General features: G+C 39.6%; 1 protein-coding gene across 3 annotated transcripts; it reads right to left on the bottom strand.

Annotated features, from left to right (window-relative positions):
• Window positions 1-187: 187 nt before the first annotated feature.
• On the bottom strand, window positions 188-25,034 carry BEND6 (BEN domain containing 6). Of its 3 annotated transcripts, XM_071442975.1 has the most exons (10): window positions 24,867-25,030; window positions 22,588-22,745; window positions 11,265-11,493; window positions 11,018-11,163; window positions 10,435-10,533; window positions 9,901-10,078; window positions 8,272-8,489; window positions 6,798-6,990; window positions 4,852-4,990; window positions 188-2,297 (listed from the first exon to the last, which is right to left on the bottom strand). In XM_071442975.1, exons 3-10 carry the CDS (start codon window positions 11,458-11,460, stop codon window positions 2,030-2,032), a joined length of 1,437 nt encoding a protein of 478 aa, XP_071299076.1. In that variant the 5' UTR covers window positions 11,461-11,493; window positions 22,588-22,745; window positions 24,867-25,030; the 3' UTR covers window positions 188-2,029. The 3 variants fall into 3 exon arrangements, with proteins under 3 accessions (XP_071299076.1, XP_071299093.1, XP_071299085.1); XM_071442992.1 differs by lacking the exon at window positions 10,435-10,533 and having other exon boundaries at window positions 24,867-25,034; XM_071442984.1 differs by lacking the exons at window positions 22,588-22,745; window positions 24,867-25,030 and adding an exon at window positions 18,052-18,074.
• Between the last annotated feature and the right edge of the window lie 262 nt (window positions 25,035-25,296).

Raw genomic sequence — 25,296 nt, 5'->3', positions numbered from 1 at the left:
AGACAACTCCTTCCCCAGGTAAAATGATGAGCTTTACAGAAGCTGGCTTCAGAGTAGCTATTAAAGAGAAAGAAAAACCCCAAAAGAAGAGCAAGAGAAAAACCCCAACCTTGTATGTTAGAGTGTACCACAGAGGTGATGTAAGGAAAGGCCCATTAGACAGTGAGGACAATAAAACAGCACAAAGTAACGTTTCATTTTATTTGATAAAAAGTTGCTTCAAAAATATTATTAATTATATACATTATTATATATGCTGTACATACAATTACATATACAAAATTTACATAATAGCAAACATCCTTCTGTTACATTTTATAGAAGTTAGTTAATTGCATGAGATAGAACTAACGTATTTCATACCTGCTTTATCTTGATTCTATCTACAAGGAATTGTTAGGTGAGAGATGAAAAAAGGATAGCAAATCACTTAATTTGTACCCCAGCCCACAAACAAGTCTTCTCTACAGTGCATTCTATTAGTGCCTTGCACTTCCCTTCAGCAGTATTTGGCTGATTAACCCTCTCTTCAGATTTTTTTTTTTTTAGTGTTCACCCTCATATTATTTCTAATTTATTTCTGTAACTCACATGCCCTGAAATCCTCCTCAAATCAAGCTAGATTTCTTCAATATAATGTAATTTCATTTTTCCAATCTGATTAGTTAGTTGCTTGTTTGCCATGTTTGAAATAGATTTAGCTAATAGTACTCTCAGTTCTGGGAAGGACACTTAAACAGGAAAGCTATAGTCCCAAGTGTTCCCTCCTTCCCCTGTCAGCACACTGGAAACCTGAAATCAGTCAGCAAGGAAAAAAAATTATAAAGCCACAGAATATGCTGAGTTGGAAGGGACCCATCAGGATCATTGAGTCCAGCTCCTGGCCCTGTGCAGGACACCCCAAGAGTCACCATGTGCCCAAAAGCATTGGCCAAACACTTCTTGAACACACAGGTTTGGTGCTGTGACCACTGCCCTGGGGAACCTTTCCACTCCTTCTCCTAAGGCTGTTATAAGGTTTGTGTGACTGCCAGCTGCTTCCTGGAAGAAGTGGTGTCAGATCCCAAGGGGAACTGCCCAGATACTGGGATTTTCCTGGTCCTTGTCCCATGAGGAATATTCTGCCTGCCCACCATTTCTCTAAGCAAGGGGTAGCATACCAAAACACAGTGAGTAGAAGCTTCTGCTGAAGTGTCCTCTATTTCCCCACTGAAGGGACTAGGCACCCTTATCCTATGGACCTGATGGTCAGGGAAGAAGAAGGGAGTAAGGGCTGCCAAACCAGCAGCAGAATCCCTGTGAGAGAATGGCTTCCATAACTAAACAGGCTCTCCTGGAGGACTCTTCTCAGAGCTACAAAGGAACATGGCTTCTTCCATTACCTTTCCTACTTTGAGAGGTTAAAAAATAACTGCTTCTTTCCTATGGCTATCTTGAGAGTTGTAGTTTCATTGGCCTAAGAAAGTTATTTTGTTTTCCAAGTTAGTAGCAGCCCTAAATGGCTATTTCACTTCTTCCTCTCTGCTCATGTGGCCCTGTGCTTTCTACTCCTGTGCTGGCCACAGTCTTCATTTCACTAGGAGATCTTTCTATTTTCTCTCCATATCACTATATCTTTTTTGCATTATTATACAATAACTTTCTTTGATCAGTTAAGCAGTTTTCCCTCAGCTGTCAAGGTGAAAGCAAGGGGAATTATGGTTCCTCATATATATTCTTTTGGTAGTACTTTAAATAGTATTTTTTTCTAACTAAGGGGGACTCTACTTGTATTCTTCAGTACAAGTTTTAATTACTGCATAACATGCATATATCTTATAACATCTTAAATTCAAATATATTAATATGCCTTCAATTTTTTTCTAATCTATGGGATTTTCATTTGTTTGAGAAAAAAGTTCTCAGGCTTCTATCTCTGTCCACTGTTGGACGCTACCATATATCTACTTCAATTTTGATATTATTTCTTTTTTTATTTTATACTGCTTCTTAATCTCTGTTGAGCACATGAGCTGGAATGAATCACCTGTTATTCCTTGTCTGAATTCCTGAGATTCTGTGCACAACCCTGGTTGGGAGAGGGCGCTGGTGAGCTGCTGGCGAGTTGAGACTCTGCCTTAGAAGAAGTGGGTTTGGGACACTCCTGCTGACCTTCTGGGGTGGGAGGTGGAGGAGTCAGGCAGCTGTCACTTTGCTGAAGTTGTGCATTAGCAGCTGGTGAATCATCATCCTGCTGGTCTTGTGTACAAGGAGGAACAGCCGAAGAGATGATGCCCTGAGGAGCAGCTGTTGAACCACTGTTGAGACAATTTATAACTAAGTTTGAGATATTAACGTTAAGTGTGCAATTAAACTGTTCTTAGCTTCCAAACTGCAGAGATTTGTTTTTTAGCTAGTTAAATAGTTTTCTTCACTGTCACATTGCCCTTTTCCTTGTTTCACCTCAGTTTCATGCATCTGAGATGGAAATTTGTCTGTCTCATTGGATATGTTTCCATATTTTTTTCTCTTGGATCATAATTCTACTCTGGGGAAAGGTGGAGGAGGTGAGTAAGGAAGAAATAGCAGCAAGGGAGGAAATAAAAGCTGCAACAACACCAGTTTTTAAAGTTAGTAACTTGTTTAGATAAATGGTTACTAAAGGTCCTGCTCAACAGAATTTTCTCTACCCCTCTCTGCACTTCATTGCTGGAAGGTAGATTGAAGGAGTAGCAGTGAGATTATGAATACTTCTAAATTGTCTTAATTTTCTTACAGAGAATGTGTGTCATCTGAGTTAATGGAATCACCAAATTATCTTGATTACTTACTTGGTGCTTAACTGCTTTGACAGTGAGGGAATGCTTAACATTTGTAAAAAAAAATCATTATGAATGCATCAGTTCAAAAGACTATTCAGGCAATATCTGAATTGGTCACAATGGATGTTGGACTGGATTTTACATAACCACTGATCAATAACAGACATAAAGGCATTTTAAAAATATTGAAAGGGCATTTTTAAAATATTGGGTTTAAGTTGGCAGGTCCATAGGCAATATTAAATAACAACCCAGAATTGTTTTAGTATAGTCAAGGGCTACCTATCAAGGCTTCAGGAATACTGTGTACATTAGAAGAGTCTGGAATTAGCAAAATGTATGGATCCACCTGATGAAGATTTAAAATATTTAAGATTTTAATACTTTCAAAGAAGACAAAATCTGTGGTTTTGTGCTGTTATTTCTCCTATCTGTGTTAAGGACAAGGAAAAACACTGCAGTGAATCATTGCATACTGTATATTACAAATACACATGAGAAAAGCATTAACATAGTAAACTTTATTTTTGCCAGGCTGGTGCATTTATTTATTGTTTCCAGATGGAAAAACCTGTGTATGTGGATTTTCCTAACAGATATTCTGTAAGTATTTCTCAAATAATAATTCACAGACCACTGGTGGTCCATGGAGTACTACCAGGTGGCTTAGTAACAAATTTTAGAAGCAAAGTGCTACTACTTTTCAAACACTTATAACCTAGACAAATATCTTGGGGTGCTTCTTAGTTGTTTTTATTGTTGTTGGGGGTTTTTTGTTTTGTTAGGTTTTTTTTTCTTATGAAGTGTCTTACAGTTGCAAATTTGGATTTTAAAAACATGCAGGAGGATAAATGAACCAGGAAGAAGAAAAATGTTACCTCAGTATAGAAAGTCTAAGTAAGGACAAATCTCTTTTCCCTTTCACCCTATTTAATATCTTGTCCTGTTCCTTGCTCATTTCTTATCGGGTTCTTGAGGAGAGGCTGTGGCAGCTGAGCCTGTTTAGGCTCAAGAAGGCTCAAGCTGATCTTATCTGTGTGCACTACTGTCTGATGGGAGAGTGTAAAGAAGATGGAAGCTCATCTCAGAGGGGCCCAGTGGCAGAACCAGAGGCAGTGGGCAGAAATGGAAGCACAGGAGGTCCTGTGGTAACATCAGCAGGACCAGAGGCAGAAATGGAAGCACAGGAGGTCCTGTGGGAACATCAGCCAACACCGTGAGGGTGGCGGAGCAGGGGCGCAGGGTGCCTGGAGAGGTGGGGGAGTCTCCACCTTTGCAGATACCCAACCAAACTGGGCATGGCTCTGAGTAAGCTGGGCTGGGTGACCCTGCTTGCAGCAGCAGGGGCTGGACCAGCCAGCCTATAGAGGAGCCTTCCAGCTCCAGCCTTCTGTGTTATGTGCATTTGGTGTATGTGGAAACAGTACTGTGCCAATAGCTGACTTCACTGTAGCCATGAGTTTGGTAATTTTGTATCACTTTCACTCACAAGGCAAAAATGCCCCTAAAGGGTAAGATGTTGTTATTTGATAATTCCTCTGACCCAATAATTTAGACTCTTTTGGCAGTAAAGGATTGCCAGCTTAGCTCGCCTACAGTACTCTTATAAATACACACCAAAGAGGTGTGATTTTCCCTATATTCACTTGTGGGTTAATTGGGGTACAACAGGTGACATGAAAATGGAATTGACTTGTCCATGGTGAGCCAGAGAATAATAAGAAATGTAAATAATGTCAAATCTAAAATAGACATATTCAGCAAAGCAACTCCATGAGAAAAGCTCTGTTTTCTCTACCTGTAATTTAATAGTCTTGTGCTGCTTTGTCTGGCACCAATAACTATTTTTGTGCAGTAATGTTAAGCTGGACTACTTCTGTATTATGTGCCTTTTGTACAAGGTTATGGAACTATTTACTGGCTTGGTAGTGCACATACCAAGTAGGTAAATATGTATTGTTATTTGAATTTTAAGACTGCTTTTAGATTTAATTACCATGAAGTAATATGCAGAATTACACAGTGCAGGCATTTTTTTAATGTTACTTACCAAAAAGTATGTTTCTGAAAAGCACCTGAGTTAAGGTCTTTGCTTAAAATTGGCTTCTTGGTGCAATTGTTCAGTTTTTGTCCCATCATTCGCCTAATTAAAGCATCATCTGTGTTTGGAAACAACTGTTTTGTGATTCCTGCAAAATAAAGAGATGATAATATAGTTTTATATATATATGGACCCTCCAAATAAGAGAAACAAGAAATGTGTGATATAAAATATATTTCTTGCATCTTTTCAAGTCCCAGCCACTTCAGCTTCCACTCTAGTTACTTCACAATCTTTACAAACTCCTTCATAGATTTTACACACCTCCTTTTTTTCTTTGTGCCTTCCATATTCCTGCCTGCTCTTGGCAGACTGAAAAGGAACTCCAGGGCCACAAGGGCTTCTTTGGTGAGTGATTTGTGCTTGCTAATCATTTGTCCTTATGTTCTGTCCTTGATTGGAGTCCTTTTCCCATCCTCATCAGTCCTTGTGACTCTGAATCTTACTTTTTTTTTTTTCTCATTAGTTTTCTTTTGCAGGTGATGTCACTTTTTCTAAAAATTTCCCTCCTGTTTTGCCTGGCTATGTTTTTTGAATGCAATAATAACAGGACTCAACATGAGGAATGTGATTCTTGCTCCCTTCTTTTCCTTCATCTTCCCTCCCCTTGATTTCCCTGCCCTTTAATTTAATTTTATTTTGAAGTCCCACAATTTCCATCTTCTTTATATAATCTGATTCACTAACTCATTTTCTACAGTCCTAGAACTCCCAAGCTTCCTTCTCATTTTTCTTTTTCTCTTATATAATGTTGACACTTTTCTGTTTAAATTTCAGAGTATTCTCTTCTACCTTAACAAAGTTCTTTGATTTCCTTATAAGCTTTGTCACTGAATTCTCCACAACATGCTGTATTCCATTCTCTGATTCCCTTTTCAGTTTTTGCCTAGACCCTAGTAGGATTTAGAATCATTAAGGTTGAATAAAACCGTTATGATTGAGTCCAACCATTTTTCTCATCCTATTAAATATTTTTCATTTTTCTTAAATGTTATTCCAAAACTGTCTCATCTTACTGCCTCTAAATATATTTTTACCATCCTACACGCTCTTTCCTTTTATCTCTCTTGACTTTGGGCTTTTTTTTTCTAACAAGGTTCTTAAAAAAAGGGTTTTTGCAACTGATAATTTTTGAAACTGCTGGCTAACTTCAACAAAACTGTACTAAGGTACAGGAACTGGAGCTAAACTGAGAAGGGAACCAAGAGAACTCCAAAGTCCAAGGGAATGAAAATGGGGGAGGAATTATAGTACAGTAATTAAGGCTATATTGCTCTAGTATTTAGTTATAGGTGTGAATCCAATTAAAATTTGGCTTCATATGCTCACAAAATTCTGTTTTCTTTAAAGCTAATACTTACATCTGAAATGATTTTGTCCTATTCACCAAATATTTTCTGCTGTAAACCTCAGCATAAATCAAATTTTGTTTGCTTCTCTGACCACTATTTCTGTCTTCTATACAGTCTCATTTTGCCTCTAGCTCTATTTAAAATGTCAGAATTCATAACATTCACTGAACTTCAGAACACAGCAGACATAATTTAAAATTGCATCCAAGTGTGTCCTCTTTTTGCCTTCCCTTATCTGTTATCATCGTGCTCCAAGTTTGACTGTTGCAGGTTAACCCTGCAAGGGCTAAAACAATTTACAGTATCACTGTTCCTGAGCAGTCACCTGAATAAAACCCACAGAATTCACACAATAGAAATACTATTACATAGCATTTCAGTGGCAGTATTTTTAACAGATGGTTTAAAAAAGCATGTAGCTGAAGAAGGAAAGAGGAAGCAGCTCATCACCTGAGCAGAGCAGCTGCTAAGCACGACAGCCCCTCCCTCCAAGAAAGCCCCCTGTCAAGTCAGACACATTGAGTAAGGTTAACAAGTCATCACCTATGATTTCCTGAACTTCATTCTGATTCATAGCTGGTTTTGCTGCTTTATCCTTTGAAGAGGAGGACTTTGCACCTGTCAGGCTGTGTGTAGCCATGTATTCATGTGTATAAAGTGCTTGCATCAAGTCATTTATAAATTTTTGAGGTTTGCTCTTGTTACAAAGTGCAATCTGCCACTTTTCGATCTTGAACTGGAAAACAAAATTGGTCATAGGCATAATTACTGCAGTTCTCTAGAAATATTATACACTATTATCACTGAAATATATTTTTCATTTTCTATTTCTAAACCACAATTTCAAAAGCAATCTCTACAAACAGTGTGCTTGAGATAACTGCTCAGCATTTGGGACTATACACACAGCTTGATTATTTTCCAGGAGGAAGTGTGGGGCAGACTAAGGACCCCATGCAAACCCTTCACCATCCTCATTACTCACTAGTGGAGACAGGACACATTCAGACACAGCAAAATCCTTCTGCTTGCTCCTCATGCAGGCTGGCTGTGGTCCAGTTCTGGCATGGTTTCTGTACTGCCTTGGTAGCATGGCACTGTGCCCAAGCAAATATTCCTGCCTGTGAGCAGACATACCCCAAGAACTGTGACATCTGGTCCTGGGCTTTGAGAGTGGCTTCTGCACGCAGCAGTGGTACAGCCAAAGAGTTTGAACTCTCCTAATAGGCAACTCTGAGCTACCTCGATGAAGTAAAGCAGGCTGGCCAGAAAATTAGGTCTTTTTATTTCTTTGAAGATGTTAGGTCAAATTTTGTGGTTTCCAATATGCAGTCAAAACACACCACAATAATTCTTAACGGACTTCTTTGGATTTTAGCACTCCATGACAACACACAGGAATGATTTGCATGTATTAGCATGACCCAATGCATGTTTATGTAAATTGTGAATGCTAATTATTCTTTTGGTTGTGCCTTCGTTTTTTTCATGTACAGCCTCTCTGCCTTAGATTTCTCAATCATGTTCTGTTATAATTGCAGAGAATAAAGGAACTTCCTTACTCAGTATCTCTGTATACATGTATTTCTACTTAACTGCTAGCCAGTGTCTGGAACAGGAGAAGAAGCAGCTGCCAATTACAAATTAACAGTTTGAACAGACTGCTGTTATTCATCTCAGATTATCTTGGAAATACTATTATTCCCCTTTGGCATCCAAACAATTAGGCTGGAAGTTATCCCTGGATATTGGCATTTTCTTCATGTATCCACATTCTGCCCTTAGCTACAGATATGCAAGGTCACTGAAATTAAAGTGAATTTCAAAGTGTACAGGATGCTGAATAAGTGCTAATGCTTCTCATGGAAAGAGCATTCTGCACAAAAGGAGCTCATAAGTTTTGTTATCAATGCAATGATGATAAATTATTTTACAGATAATTATTTTCTATATTATGCTATAGCAGTAAACTTTACACTGTATCAAGTTTCATGCCTGAAATTGCCTTTTAACTGACCTGTTTTTCAGTCTGTTGCTCCTCATCTTCCACATTCAGAGTTATTGGTGAGCTGGAGTTACTATGCATAGCTGCATAGGAATCTGCTAATGGATTGTGAGATGCCTTCCAAACAGCATGTGGATGCAGACTGGACGTGGATGATGTCACTCCCCCTTTGAGCAGCGCTTCAGCCATCCCTACCAGTTCCTCAAAGTGAGTGACTGCCTGTGGCAACACTGAAATCACATGAAAAGTGAGGGGTAAAATAGTAATGGAGGATTTCAGACTCCAATTACATAAGCAGGGATATTTTTGCAATTAGATTCCTGTCACATAATGCAAAAGACATTTCAATATACTTCTTTCCTCCTCTCTCAAATGCTTTCCTACCATTCTGCTGTCCCCACCCATGAAGATCTGGGCTCAGTTTCTAGAATAGATCAGTTCAGTGCAAGGCTAAGAGGAATTATTAGTTTATACCCATCCTGGCACAAAACAGACTATTTCTCTTTTTTCTTTGCACAATCTCAGAATCTCTACAAGTCCATAAAGCTATTGAATATGGGCTAAGTAATGTTTGTTTTTTCTTTTTTACCTTCAAAGAAGTTACACAGACTTCAGAAGCTTTTTCTTTTTTTTTTTTTTTTCAACTCTAGAGACTATGTTTCAAATAACCTTTTCTCAAAGTAATATTTTCAAATATAAGCTTTTATTGCATTCATTAAGAAGAATCAATGTAAAGCAAAAAGGAAGCAAGAGATAACATATCAACAAGATACAGAATCACTAAATTAAACAGGGTACTGTAAAAGACTAAGATAATTGCTTGGGATGCAAGGTAAATTTATGTGTGAGAAAAGTTGTCAGACACAAATAAAATGTTTACAAATAATATTTAAAAAGGTGGAGATGAATGATTCAAACCAAGATGAAAGGCAATCAGGTGGGAAATGAAAATGATAAACAGTTGCAAAATCATCTGACAATAAACAGATACCACCACATTGTCTAGGGATGGTATGGTGTAGCTGGCACAGGAGGGAGTAAATCCTCTTTAAACCTTATTCATTCACTAGTGGTTTGAAATTTTGGATTCAGTTTTGGTTACATTAGAGTAGGGGACAGGGACAAGCCAGAGGCACTTCAGAGATGATCACTAAGAGATAAAGGGCTCATTTACAGAGGAACAAGATTTTCCATCTTTAATTTGGTGCATCTGAAACTAACTCAGGTTATCAGTAATGAGGAATTACCAAAGTAGTTAGGAATTCATTAATTTCAGAATAAATGAAATATCAATTGATCAAGAAAGACTGCCAGTAAATAAGGGTAGTTGGACTGGTCAAATACTGAAGTATTTGAGCTTAGCCTGTGGTTACACAGCATACAGAAAGGTTCTCCTGGGAACAACTGGCAGGATTTAGACACATTTTTCATTTCTAACTCTATGATTGCATGGCCTCTGTGTAAGTCAGTAAGTGCTCTGGAATTAAATGTTGCCATGTATCACAGACTGTGATGCTAATGGTAGGCCTTGATCATGTCAGGTGCTTGAGCATCCATAATTCCCATCCAAATGGCCTCTTATAAATCAAGCTTTTCCTGACCTTCAGGCTTTCCTCTTCATCAAAATACTCCCAACTTTACCTTGAAGCATCACCAGGGACTGCCTTAGGCGGCAGTTTTCTCTCATGGTATCTGTCAGCTTCCTCTTGAGACTTTTAATTTTGGCACATAGTTCTACCTTGGAGAGTTGAAATAAAGGCTCTTCATCATCACTGCTACTTTCACTATATAGAAAGTTGCTTCCTGAATATGGTTCTCTCTGAAAAAAAACCCAAACAACTGTGATATCTAGAGCAACAACATAAAATCAAAGCATCAAAACCAACATTAAAATATCTGGCTAAATCAAAAAATTCTCTTGTATAAACAGACTCAATGCATTTTGATAAAAGCTTTTACAAAACATAGCTATTAGTATTCTAGTTGAAATTAAAAATGAAATGTCAGTTTAATATGTAACTGTTAGGTACCTTTGTCTCTGTTCTCTATTCACCAGTTTTCCAAAGCAGCATCTTTCAGAACTGTTAACTTCACTATAGCAAAAATCCTATGCCTCCCTCAAAAATACCTTTCAGACTGCTTTTGCTTGATACATTGCTGAAAATGGATGTTTACCTGTTTGTTAATTAAAGATGTTTCAAGTTGACTCAGGATGTTGGCAGGAGCAGATGCCTGCAATGATTTCTTTCTTTTTATATGTTTCATCATCTTCCCCTGTAAAAAGTGCATAACAGTGCCTTTGCATTCCTATAGAGCCTTTCATAACAGTATTTCATAATATACCATAAGTTTTTATTCACTGTGCACTTGACATTCTTGGTTAGTAGTTTTAAAAAATATATCTGTAACTTTGTTAACTTTTATATTTTCCTTGCCTATATTTTGTCACTGCAGATCTCAGCACGAGGCACACCTCAGAAAACCTGCTCCCTTCCCTTTTTTAAGCAGTAGTCAGATTTCTGTCTTACAGAGCATCAAAGCCTTGAATAGCACTCATCTCTTGACACAGAAAAGGACAAAATCCATTGGCCTAAGTAATTACTCTGACAGGTTATTGTGCTGAGGTACCACATGAAGGCTGCCTGTATTCCTACCTTTACCATCCTTTGTGTGTTATATGATGAAGAATCAAGAGTAACAGTCTATTTCATTCCTTTATGGACCTAACAATATAAGGTACATAAAGACACAAACTAACCTTTTCTTTATCCAGGTCACTGTCCTCACTTTCTGAGAATATCATTTCTATCCTCTTCCTCTTGCCTTTTCCAAGGACTTGTATTTTTGTAATTTCATCTGCTCGTAATATCTTTTGCATCATTTCCACCAGCTCTTGGGGGTCATCTGAAGTGATGGAAAGGAAGAAGACCAAAGCACAGACAATTAGGCAACTATACCTTAAGAGCAAGTTTCCTATCAGACAAATGTTCTGGAGCTGCACTCACCACTCATGTACACAACTTTCACCAGGTGCTTTTCTGTCTTTCTTTCTCCCACAGGCCAGTTTACTAGTACGTGCTCATTAGGTTTCAGAAGCCTTTCTAGTTCATTGTCATCACAGGGAAGGTCCTGGATCCATGAAGTCTCTCCAATTTGCAGTGAATTATCATTTACAAAATCAAACAGTGTGAATTTTTTCATTGTTAAATGGCTTTCTTGTCACACAGACACTTCCTGAAGGACAACATAGGAAAAACAGTAGTTACTGTAGCATGCCACAGGGATGTTACAAGAACCCTATGAAAAGCCCCAAATAATCCTCCTTTTGCTGGATATTGGTAATATTTCCTACAAATACCCTAAGGAAGTGAAAACTATCCAAGCAGTGAGTTGTATCCCACCTGAAAGATGTGAGATGGTCTGTTTAACACCTGTATGTCAGACATTTTCCTCCAAAACTATGCAGAGAAAACAGCTTTCACTCACAGAGTCCTGGCTCCCATATTACTTCTATGTTCAATCTGGCTGGGATCTCTGCTGATACAACATTTGTCTTAATAAAATTTTTAGTTCAGCTTCTGACTAAAAGATACAGGTGTGATAGAACCTTTCCCTAGAATGGAGGAAAGTGCTAGCTATTCATGCTTTTAAGTGGAATGCATGGTTATCATTTCATGGTCAGGAAGACAATTGCAGCCACAGAAAACCAACCCAGAACTACCCAGGACAACTGAGTGGGTGAGGTATGACACATCCTGGCAGTGGAAAACTTGATGCACAAAAGAAGTGACAGGCTAAGGACTGGAAGAGAGCTGGACTGCTTCATGAGGAATAACAGCAACAAGGAAAACCCAACCCCAAATATACAGTTAAATCATTTGCCTCATAACACAATGCTTTTAAAGCAATGTGCTGTTCTGGGTTTTTTAAAGCACTGGATTTCTCTACCAGGAGAATGAAACAAGTTGTACTTTGAGCTTTATTTTCCCAATTAGGATGATAACTTTCATTAAAGTATAAATTCTACTGGAAAGGTAACCACTTCTTTTAAGTTCTACCATTATACTCAGAGAAGATATTTTCTACTTTAAAATCTGAAAAAAAATCTGATTTTCAAACCTGAATCTTCTTTCCAGCAAACATATGGTCAATTCATAAAGGTGAAATACTTTCACAGAGCTGAAAACTCATGAATTCCTAGATGTGACAATGTGATTTGCGATTGACTTGGCCTCAATCAGTCAGAAGCAAATTTAGTGCCTCATGAAGAGGCTGTCAAAAAGGTAACTCAGAGCTAGAAAAGGAGAATTCTATGCCTCAACAGAGCTGGCTTTCCATACAGGGGTGAACTTGTTAATTTGCAAAAGACAGCTGCAGTCTCATCAACATATTTACTGATACAATGGGGCAAGCAGTATAGATAAGAAATCATCATTAAAAGGAGTATTAAACCAAACTTCTATGCAGAATATGCTTAGTGTGATAGTAGTAGGATTGTTAAGTATTGCCTCACTGGAGAAAGAAGACTGTGTTTGCAAGAATTGACATTATTTTTCTTTAAAGATCAGAAAACATCCACCCCATGCAAATTCTGGAAGAGGAAGCAGCCTGAATATCTCTGCCCAGCATGACTCATTAGAGACCTCATTCTGCCACTGATCCCTGCTGGATGGATCCTCATACCACAGTCAGGGATCATTAAGTGAATTAACATATAGACAAAACAGAATCCAAAGGAACAAAAGTTCCAGCACTGACCTCGCTATGGACAGGTAAGGTCCAAACTGGAACTGTGTGTTTGTCTGAACAACAAAATACCAGATTTGAAACAGGTGGAGTATGCAATCAGTTGGGCATCAGTATTCTTCCTCCTTTCTCAAAATGCTTTTGAATATATACTTCACTCAGCTTAACATTTCTCATCTGGCTCAAAGATGCTACTTCTGCCTCTGACCAACCCAGCACAGCAATCTCCACCACCCAGTTCTTTGATTCTCAAATGAAGTACTTTGATATTTCCCCCCTTGGCCTTGGCAGTTGTGAGCTATTCTTTACCCTCCTAAAAGCCCACAAAAGAGCCACAGAATTGCAGCAGAGTTAGAGCTGCCAGTGTGCTAAGTCTAACAACTGATTGATTGGCTTCTATATTTTTTTAATGTTTCCCTGCAGTCCTCTAACAGTTTGTCTTTTGTCTCTTCATTTTGTATTAAGACAAATATTCTCTGAACCATGGGACATTCTTGTGGTCTGAACTTGTACAGGGTTAGTAAGCCAGCCCAGGGTTTCCAGAGGTACATGGATACACAGGCTCTTCACAGCATGCAGGGCAAGTGGTGATTCCCCATAGCACCACAGCTAGTCACATACACACTGTGCCAATGCTGTGCACATCAGTACCAAATCCAACAGCTTTTGGAAGGTATCAGACCTGCCTACATTTTTAAACAGCTTAAGGAAGCGAATGCAAATGTGGATTTCTGGATGTTCAGAATCCATGAAAGCAGCCTGGTGCCACTGTGAAGCACATGGACAACAAAATATCTCACACAGTCTTTACACCAGGCACCTGGATGCATGAAAATACATCTGGTCTTTTTAAGCTAAGGACAATTTTTACCATGGTCATGGCAGGACATGGAGCTCAGCAATTTATCTACATTATATATAAAATTCTTCTGAGCTGACAAGATTCTTGCCTGCAGTCAGAGTGTGTTCTAACAGCTAACCAATTTCACTAAGGGCCTTTACATCTGCCACATTCTCTCAGCATGCTGAGAGAAGGAATATCCTGTTGTTTATAAAGGGACCAAGGCATGAAAGCAGTTGAGGGGCAGCAAGAGCAACTGGCCAAGCCTCCTTTTCTCTGCTGCAGCTCTACTGGACAATAACCCAACTCCTTATGTTATGGGTAAAATGATGAAATCATTACATAGCCAAATGTGAATCGTTACATTGCAACAGAGTGTAGTGGTTGGTTGCAAGTATTTTTATGTTATGGAGCAATGGCTTCAGCTCCTGCAATAGACATTAATCAAACTATGTCTTTTCACAGAATTTATTGTGACAATCCATGGGCCCTGGGGATAACGCCTAACTGTCTGCTGGCATCACCTCTAGCAGTGATTAAAGGGAATGGAAAGGTAGAACAAAATGTCACTAATAAGGGACAGGAATAGTAAAACATTTCACTTTCTGGAAGAGAAGTCCCACAGTGTTTTCTCACTCTGACCTCCCACAGGAGTCAATGTGAACCTTGTCCAAGGACTGCTGGAGATGCTTCCCTCTAAAATCTTATTTGCTGAAACAAATCAAAGGCAAATTATAATGTATCATCAGAAAACAAAATAAGTTGGGAACTGGGATTAATGTTACCAAAATTTTACTGCCTTAAAAGGGAGAGGTTGTCTAGCCACATTTGGCTCAGTCACTGCAGAAAGGGAGGTGATTCATCTCACCCTATGACACGTGTCTAAAAGACAGCAGATGACTTACTGTCTGGGAGAGCCTATTTCTCTCCACCAACTACTCAGTGACCATAAAGTTGGTGTGTCTCCTTATAGAAGCTGGCCTGGTCCAACCCATCTTGTATTACCTTTTTATGGTTTTGAACAGATTTTGAGTAGTAGGATAGATTCCAGTAGACCAGCAGAAGTTATAGAGAGCTGAAAGGATGGCATAAGAAATCTGTTAAAATGTATCTGGTTCTCTGTTCTAAATCTTTCTAACATAGTTCTGCAAGTCATCAAGTAAGATTTCTGACACTGAATGCTTTGTTCAGTGGTTCATTTGGAGGAAACATCATCATTCACAGGCATTACCCCGTGTGCAGCTACTAACCACAAAGACATTATATGACCTTTGAAAGCCACTTATGCTTTACAAGTTATTTAATTCTGCTACATGCTCCATTTGAAAACACTACTGATTTGAGTAATACTGAAATCCAAATTTACGATTTTTCACTATTCTAGGTCATTTGTAGAAGGGAAAAAAGAAAAAGGAAGGAGCCATATAATTTTAAAGTTCTGCAGAGGAAACATTAATTGGACTCTTAATTTTTACAAACATGTTAACACCTCACATACTGCACAAATGCTATTAATTTGTAATCATGATATTGTTACTAAGCAACACAAAAAGCCAAAACCAAACCAAACCCGCACAAGAAACCCCAAAGCCACCAAAAATCCACAAAGGTCACTTAAAGACATGTCTCACCCTTTGTCTGACACAGTCTGTTCTGTTCAGCCAGACAACTGGCAGATGGCATGCTGAGATCATTATTTCTCTTTTCTTTCAGTAAACAGTGCAAAGTGTTACAAGTTTACAACATGAGACTGTGTACCCACTTGATGAGTCTGATTCTGTTGGCTTAAAACAGGGCTTTGACACTGGTTTCAGCAAATTGAGGAACCATGTACCACAGATTCATAACTATGGTAAATGCTCAGGCTTGCTACAGAGTTGCCTTAAGTTAGTGAAGAACTGATGAGACTGGTTGAGAAAAACATAAGATGTGCCCCTGCCTTTCTTAAACCTGGCTCGAGCAAGGTGTAAGGACTGAACGGTGCCTGGGGGAAGTGGAAGCCTCAGAGAAGCCCCAGAGAAAACCTGCACCTCTCTACCAGCCACTCTGCATAAGCAGCCTTATTATAAATGTGGTCCTTTAAGGACAAAAAGATGTACTCAAAGACTTTCTAGTGAAGGTCAGACAGCTTTTACTGCCACCTCAGCAGGTAGAGGAGGACCAAAGTGTTTATTCTACCTTTTGTGTCAACTATAAATTCTGACTGAAAATAACCAAGACATTCATTAAGCCCTATTTGCATATTAACTTTTACAGCCTAAGAATGCAAATGAAGAGAAATGAAAACACACCTTACATGTATGATCATAATGCTCAAAACCCCACCTATGACATAAAGGAAGGGGGAGTTTGAGGCAAGGAAAGAAAAAAGGAGAGAGGGGGAAACACCTCTGCTTACTTGGGATTGGTTTATGGACTGTCCTCCTCCCCTGAAGGGATGCCTCTAGGTGAGCTTTGTGCTTTCAGTGCATTGTAAAGACCTGGGAATATTTTTATATTTCCATCTATATATCAGTAATAGAGCTCTGTTACTATCACCTGCTGTAGTGATACACTGTATTTAGTGCAATCCTATCACCAGCAATCCTGAACCTGCTTTCCTATTATTTCAGGAAACTTTATTTTTTGTGAATCTGGGCTGTGAAAGTTTTTATTGAACTCAGATCTATAGTATTGAACTGATAAACTGCACTATTTGCAAGTCTGTGATCATATAATTTCTTACTGAACTCAACCAAGCTGGTAATGCTGAATCAGTTCTAATCAGAAGCTAAGCCCAGCTGCACCTAACCCATCTGATTTCTGAGGCCCAGGTGGAATGCAAGGGGATTTATTTTAGGCCAAATATCTAGCCTTAAAGCAATACATAATAAATACATAATAAAGCTAACATTTTACTATGTACTAACATTTTATATTATTTACCCTCTGAGTTCAGCCTTCAATTATCCCAATTTTCCTTCAGAAAAAAGCCAAACCAAAACCCAAACTTAACTGGTGTTAAAATAAATCTACCTCATAAAAACCTATTTATTGCCAATTTAGCATGATAAGTGGTAGTGACACATTTGGGTTGTGTTATTTAGACTCACATTTTACATTGAAGTTGTCAGAATATTAAATACAATGTTGATTAAAAACTTGGGCTGCACTGAAGTCTCAAAGTTCCCAATAGCAAGTGTATGATGGAAAACATGACCATATTTAAATAAGTTATATGCCTTTTTGTAGGTTCTAATCTTTTTTACCTGAAACCAGTGTAACATTTAATAATGAATTCAGTGGAATTAGGTGCTGTCAGAATACAAAAGTGTGTTACTGCTCAAAAGATTTACAGTGTAGTATCTTAGTCATTTCTGGGAAAAGATGATTCAAAAGCACAAATCTGCTACTCTCAGCTGAGAAATATAGAGTACAGATTTTCCAGAATCATCAGTATCACTGTGTTCCAAATTCAGCAGGGAATCTGGGGGAGCATCTATCAGAACACTACTGCAACTCTTAAGACTCTAAGTGCACAGAAATGATCCCACTTGTCTTCCACAGGAAGGATAAAGTTCTATGATTTTATTCCTGATATTCAAGAGGTCACTTTCTCACTGCAGATCCCTATCCTGGTGTGACTCTCTGTGAAATAACCTGAGATACTTTTCTGAGAAGTGATGCTATTCATGGCAAAGCAGCAGCTCTGGCCTTATTTACCCAGATGGCCTCCTTGACTTCAAAGCTCAGCAGCATTTATAACTCACAGGATTACACAGAGAACTTGGTGCAAACCTTGTAACCACATTCTAAAATCTGCTGAGTGACCCAAGGAATTCATGAAGCCATTCTTATTTTTCACAATAGTGCCCTCCTCCCACATTTTAGCAACCTAGGAGTTCTATAAAATAATGTTAATACCTCAATATGCCAAAGTCCTTTGTAGGACTGTGGCTTAAATCAAAAGCTTGAAGAAATCTATTGGAAAAGCTCTGATTTTTGCATCCAACTATTAATTTTGTTAAATTAAGTGATAGGAAAGGCTGAATAATGAATTTTTAAGCAGATATATTTAGTATGTCTGGAAGTATTAAATTTTTGTTCTAACCAATCATTTATTCAGCTATCAGTGAAACATGGCATTCATTTCAATGATTTCAAGAGAAGCTAGAAACATTACTGGGTTTTCAGTACAGGATTCAGTTCTAGATTAAGATGCTTACATTTAGGTGTCACTGGTGCACCAGGTGTCTTAAGTTATTGCTGTAATCACTGAAGATGCAGGGGGCAATTTGGCTTTCTAAGCAGGTGTCCAGCATCACTGGTATTGGCTTGGCCTTCAGCTGCTACTCCAGAAGTACAAATCTCCCACAGGTTTTTTTATCACAATTGTCATCCTTCCAGAGATGTCTCAGCCTTGAGCAGCTCCAACAGGCATAAGTGTGAAGCCCCTACTGAACACAGTTAAAGCTTCCTGGAGAGCAATTCAGCTTTTTTCAACTGCTGTAGGGTTGAAAAAATTGAATGTAGGGTTCAATTCAGTGGCCTAAAAACAAATGCATGGTGCAATCTTAGGTACCATAAGTTATTATGCCAGGCCTCCAGCTGCCTCTTCTGATGGGAACAGACTTTCCACAGGGCTTGGACCCTCTTCTGGGCTTACAATGGTGGTTACTAACTCCAGGCACCTCAAATGGCACCAAACACAAATTCAGGGAAATGCATTGTTCTCTGAGCCTCAATGACTTACCTGAGTTTAAATAGGAGCCTACATATCTCTATAAACCATGTAGATTTATTTATCTGTATTTTAATCCCACACTCAGTGAAAGATTCACATGAAAGTAGCAAGATGCCAAGTAAGATGCAGGAAGCTATATTAATTCTACATGACAGATTAATATCTTTATTTAATAGCTATTTCACAGTTGACAGATGGAGAACTAATACTCATTTCAATTTGCTTGTTTGCAAATGCCATGCACAACAAAATGTATTAATATACAGACCAAGAAATAAATCTCTATTTATTGAACTGGATGAAATACCTATGCTACAGGAGTTTGAATAATCCCAAGAAAGGTCTTTCCATGCAGGTTAATATCTAAACACTTAGAAGCAATAAGTAGCCTGGAAGAAAGAACAGTCAACATGGCTCTGTAAAGTCAAACACTTGGCCATGCTCATTATGATCTAGCTTGGGTAATCCAATGAAACCTATTTTAACAGCTCCCAAATTATAAACATTAAAGCACAGTGATGCATGACTTATCTTGTCTAAAGATATTTATGGGATCATTAGAGAAAGTTAGATCACATGCAAATCTCTGCTGAGGTGCAATAATTGTGCATTTGCTCCATGCAAGAGCCCAAGCAGTCAAACTTTTTTCCTAAAAGAAAAAATATTAGACATACTTTCAAATTGGACTTACTCAAGCAAACCCTCTGATAAGCTGAAATAAGAGTTTATAAGAGGATGCACCTTACTCTCTTTATAAGGCAGTAGAAACTATATCTTTCATTCTACCCCAAAGTGTTACTGTTGGTGACATTCTCCCTTCAACTCTTAAAAGCAAAAAGTGAAATAGCAGCTAGAAAATTTCAGGCTCAATTTTTGGCCAGTATTTAATAACTTACAGCATCTTTGCTACCTCTACTTCTATGTCTTTGCTGGCTGTCATAGGTGAGTGATCATAGGAGAGAAGTCATGCCTGATTACTACTCAAAGTGCTTGCTCTTTTACTCCAAATCTCTTCCCCAGCTGCTCTGGTTTTGCAGCATTTTGGTAGGTGGGAGGAGAAAAAAAAAAATCTGCATTACTATTAAAGGTCATGAACTAGAAAAAGAGACATATATATTGTCCTCTTACTCTGGGGAATATTACTTAAACTAAGAGTAATTCTGCACACGCTTCAGAGAATTGACAGCAATGCATCTTCCCTGCAAGGGTAAAAACCTCAAAATTTTCTAGAGCTATTTTTTTCCCTTTCTGTAAAATTAAATGTCTTTTTACTACTGTATGTAGTTCAACCTAACTTTATGAAGTAATATACAAGTATAATGACCAGTGTTGTATATCAGTCTGAAACAATCCTTAAACAACTTTCAATTATATAGTTAAAATACTAATGAAGTGCAATTCCCTCTGGGATGTAAGGCCACATACAGATTGACAACTGCTACTCTAAACACTGCCAAAAATGAATACAGAGCAAATTTCAACCAAGGACAAAGGGGCACACTGCTACTGTAATAAAAAAAAAGTGCCATAGGAGCTTCAGCAGTATATTTCCATCTAGGCTCAAGAACAGCCTCTCTGTGTACAAAGTCAATTTATGCCTACAGGATTTCTGCTAGCATTTTTCCAGCAACACTATAAGCCATGAGTGCACAACTGTATGGCTCTTTCTCCATGTGATTTACATTCAGTCTAATAAACAGAGGAAATTTAAATATGCAAGTTGTTTGAGGTGACAAACCCACAAAATAGGGACAATTACCTCTACCTATAAAAGCTGACAAGAATTTGGTTTTACATGGCCACCTAGGACACCTGCAGATGGCAAAATGTTCCAGCCACAGAGGAGTTTAGTCTGGAATCACAGAGTTTGGTCTTGGGTAAATCATACAACCTTTAAATTTATAGTTCACCTTTTCTTTTCAATGACTCTGAAATAACAATACACATTTACCTAATTTCAAAGATTTTGTGAGAATTAACTAATGTTAGCATGCCTTTTAACCACATAAAGCACTGTATGGAGTAAACAATTTAGCAAGTTTTGCAGAACGAAGATTTGTAATAACCCTGCTGAATTTAGAACCTATCATTTCACATAACAGATTTCTTTTAAGTGGGTTGCCTATATCAAGCCAGCAAATGTCATTCTTTCAACTAAGAAAGTGTTTTATAAGGTTTAATCATCTACCAGAAACTCTCACAACATTTCGTATGGTATATTTAAGCTGCTAGTGTAGCACTGATGGCATTATGTAATCTGTGAGTAGGATATTGAGGGGGAAAGTCAATTATTTCATTGAGAGAAGTTGATAACACTCAGATACTATATCTCCTGTATTTTATTTGCTTGCTTCTTTGGTTTTGACTGTGTTTACTTTGGTTCTTGTTTGAAGAGGAAAAACCCAAATATTTTGTTAGAAAGCATTAGATGATTAGAGAACCCTTCTTACCAGTTAAGTAGCCATTTAGACAGAATATTTCAATTATAATTAATCAATACAAACACAGCCCTTAAAGCACACCTACATACCAGTGAAAAGAGACAACCTTACCCTTTCACTCACTCAGCTACTCTTCTGAAATCATTTCATGCATAGTCTCATATTCTTATGTCCACATCACCAGATCCAGCACGTGACCTTTTTCCTCTCAGCTCACTGACACAGGGAGTTTTGCAGCTGCAAAATGAGGTCTACAATGCCTCAGCCTGCAGGAGCAGAGGTGCCTTCACAGAGCTGTGGAGTGCCCTTGAATCCCATAGCTCACACTGGGGGAGGCCAGCAGACATCTGATGAAATGGTTTCTCCACTCAAAATGCCATCACGTGTAGGGGGACACAGTATGGTAAATGAAGGTGGTATAGAATGTAATCTTACCCCCTAAAGAGATGCAGCTGAACCAATTACTAAAGATTAGGAGCAGGCCTGATGTTAACAGGCTGCAGCTGTAGCCAATAAGAAGAGTGTTATAAAAGAGTGGATTGGGTGGTTGAGGGAACTGGAGTCAGTTGGCTCCTGTGAGGACAAGGAAGAGTCAGTGCCTAGAGGAGCTGCCTACAAGAAAACATCAAGGAGGTACAAAACTCTAGCAATATGGAGCCCTTGCAATGTAATGACAATAGAACTCTTGCACTATAATGACAACAATCATGTTTTCTTTTTGCAATTTTTTTTTGCCTGTCAGCCTAACCTATGGCACTCAGCTAGAGTTTTTGTTTTTTTTTTTAAAAGGTGTGGCTGAATATCATCTAAATTATCAAGGAATATGCATTGGTCCAGACTGTACTGTAATTCTGCAAGCAGGACAAGGGTAAGGGAAAAAAGGATCTCCTTCTTCAGCCTTGCTGGGCAAGACTGCTAAGTCAGAACAGGTTATCATGAGAGACCAGCTGAAAGAATATTTGAGGTCAACACTGCCTTTTCTCTCTCCAGGAGGGCTGCTACTGCTGCTACAGCACGTTCTCTGTTCAACTCTTACATTAAACTGCAGAAGTTCAACACAATTTCCATGTTGTTTCCCTGCCTCACCAACTTGGAAAAATAGGTAAACTGCATTCAAGAGTAACTGTAACCACAGAAACACCCTCCTATGCCTTTCCACTTCCAAATATTTGCTGCTCACCTCTTCCCTGTGGGTTCTCTGAAGCAGAACTTCCTTTTTTGATCCCTCTGACCAAATAATTATCACCACCTCCTCCCTCAGCATTGCTCAAGTGAAAGGCTGCTTCCCACACTTCCCAAAAGCTTCACCTATGGCAGTGACTTTGTCACTGCTCTGTTTGCCTGTGGTCCCCATCAGAACAAGCATCTGCGGGACCCTACATCCCACCACCTCACAACTCTGCAAAAGGGCACTCACATTATGTATACTCTGAAATGGCAGCAGGACCCCTAGCTTATTGCAGAATCAATAACTGCCTTCTTGGATTATAAAATACTTAATTCTGCTTATCAACAGCTTCTAATGTCCGCTCCCATTCCACTCCCCGTGATCACAGTTAGTCTCAAGGCTTTGTTACCTTCTTTTACTTCTTCTCTGCAATGGCTTCACCTCCAGGATTTCCCTTCTGAGGTCAAATCTCAGATGAGAGTTTTTGTTTTAACCTTCTCTCTTCATTTCTTTTGTCTTCTCTGTTTATCATCCTTAAGATTTAGGAAAAGTCCCCTAAAAAACATTCTGTAAAGAATCTTAGATTAAAAGTGTGATACATATAAAACTTATCTTAAATTCTCTTTATTACTATTTGGGGAAAAAAATCTACCCACGTATAATTTGCTTATTTTTTTCATGTGTAGTAACTTCAGCAATTTAAATTATTCACTGTGGAAGTAATATTTTAACCATTCTACCATACCCTGCAGTATTTAACAAACACAGAATATGAATATAATGAAAGCCAGAGCAGCTATTTGGTGTACATGTGAGATAGTTGACTCAAAAGCCTGGAGCAGCAGCTCTCTGAAAAATCATGCATGTCAGCATTTCTCACACTAAATTGTACTCTTTTTCACATTTGAAAAAAAAAAAATTAAGCAGCTGTCATGAAATGTATTATATCCTTTTGGAAAAATATTATTCTCAAGAAACCAGTGAGCTCTAACTCTTAGAAGGGAAAAGCTATAAACCTTAAACTAAAAAGCTTTCACTAGAGATTTGTCTTTCAGATGATTTCTACACACTGTTACCTGAGAACAATGTGAAAAGAACTGCTCCCCCTCCGTTCCCTGTGATTTACTGTGCAGTCACTGCCGTGCTACTTTTGCTCTATCATCCCACTCTGAAACAATAAATCAGTGCAGAGCTAAAGGTGTCAAAAAGTTTCCAGCTCCTGCAATATCCTGCAGCGTGGCACTGCAACACGATGCCAGGAGGATCACACCAATTTCCTTCGTGTTTCAGTGAGGTAACGTGGACTGTTTGAATAATCTCCAGGTAATCTGCATTAAAACCACTCTACTGCAGTGTACTGCGGTATTAGGAAAGATTTCAATATTGCACCACGTGATGCAACACAACCTTACAGCGTTTGGCATTTTCCAGGCAGTGAGGGAAAGCCTCAAATCCATGGCTGCAATGTAGTAACTTTCCATTTTACAAAGTAATAGGACAGACTATTTTGGCTTACTCTTGGTGTACAGAATGAAATGATATGAAATACCTGGAATAAATTATTATAGACCTAAAACCCAATTTTTTTTTTCTTTTTTTACTTACACCCCCCTCCCCTGGTATCATGAGCATTTTTGGATGATAACAGATTTCCTTCACTTTAAGGGTACAATAAAGCGTTACAATGTTATTAACCTTAAGGGTAAAGTGTTACAATGTTATTAGCCCAGTGATAAATTAACTTTACTAATCTAGAGATTATTTTTCCAGTTCTTATTTAAACTACCACAGATACATTTCCCTCTCTGTCTTTCTAGCTTGCATATTTTTTAGTTTAATCTAAATTTACACGTATGCTTTTCTGCAGCTTCATGTCTGTCATATAAAGCAGTAACATTTCAATGTTTCTCCAATATTTACACAGAGATTTTAATTATTTCTATGAAGTTTTGGAAATGCTCTACAGATTTATGTGCTCACATCAAAGATGCAGGAAAAGCACATGAGTTTTGCCTTAAATGAACCTTTCCCCCCAGTAACATGAGTAAATGAAAAATGGTACCTGGCTATATTTTCAGCCAGTGATTTTTTTTTTCTGCGTGGCTGTGAGGGACTGCATTTCAAAACACCTCTGAAACAGCCTCTGAAAGTCTGGACTACCACAGTAACAACTACAGGGGTAGAAAGAGCGGCATCGGTGAACTCTTGTTACCATCTGCGTTTGCGACCTGCACATGGCAGGATTTTGATGCTGCACCACCAGCTGCGGCCCGGCGGCGAGGGAAGGGCACGGGGCTGACATTGGCTGCAGCGCGTTGCAGTTTCCTGCAGGGCGAGGGTCGCCGCAGGTGCTGCTGCGCTCAGCCCCGGCGCCTTTCGCGCTGGGCACGGCCGGGCAGCGCAGGGCACTCTGCCCGTCCCGCCCGCAGCCAGCTGCCGCTAAACGCCGCCATCGGGGACACGGGGCAGCCCCGCACCTGGCCAGGGCCCTGGTCACCTTGTCAGGATGGGTCCCGTTATCATTGCCCAATCCCTTCCCCCGCCAGGAAACCGCCTTCGACCGACGCTTCGGGTACAGGGTACGCCACAGACCCGCTTCCCCCACGGACCTGAGCGGGTCCTCGCCGCTGCCGGCACCCCGCGCCCCTGGGTCGCAGCCCCTCTTTTCCCACGGCGGTCCCCCAGTACCTCGCAGCAGCCATTTTCCGACTCTCTCAGCAGTTCCAGCGGTGATGTCACCGGCCGAGCCTCCTCGGCGGCGGGATGCACCGCTCCGTGCTCCTTCCTCCCTCCCGACGCCGGTGGCACCTTCTTCTTCTTCCTTCTCCTCTACCTCCTCCTCCTCCTGCTGCTGCTGCTGCCGCCCCGCCCCGCCGTGCCCGCGCCGGCTGCCATGCGGCGCCGGCCCCGCCCCGCCCGCCGCTGCCCGGGGCGCTCCGGCTCTGCCCGCCGCGCTCCCCGCTCCCGGCAGCCGGGCGGGCACCGAGGGGCAGCCCCACCGCAACCATCGCCGCGGCGGCGGCGGCTGCTGCTGCTGAGTCACGGCCTGAATCTCATCCCGCTCCTCCTCCTTCTCCTCCTCCTCCCCCGCGCCGCCGCCTCCCGCCCGGCTGCCGGC

Source organism: Agelaius tricolor, unplaced genomic scaffold (genome assembly GCF_023055355.1).
Source record: "Agelaius tricolor isolate 1412-34295 unplaced genomic scaffold, bAgeTri1.0.p SCAF_1, whole genome shotgun sequence".
Lineage (NCBI taxonomy): Eukaryota > Metazoa > Chordata > Aves > Passeriformes > Icteridae > Agelaius > Agelaius tricolor.
Note: the sequence above shows the minus strand (reverse complement) of the source record. Positions and strands in the feature narration are given on the sequence as shown.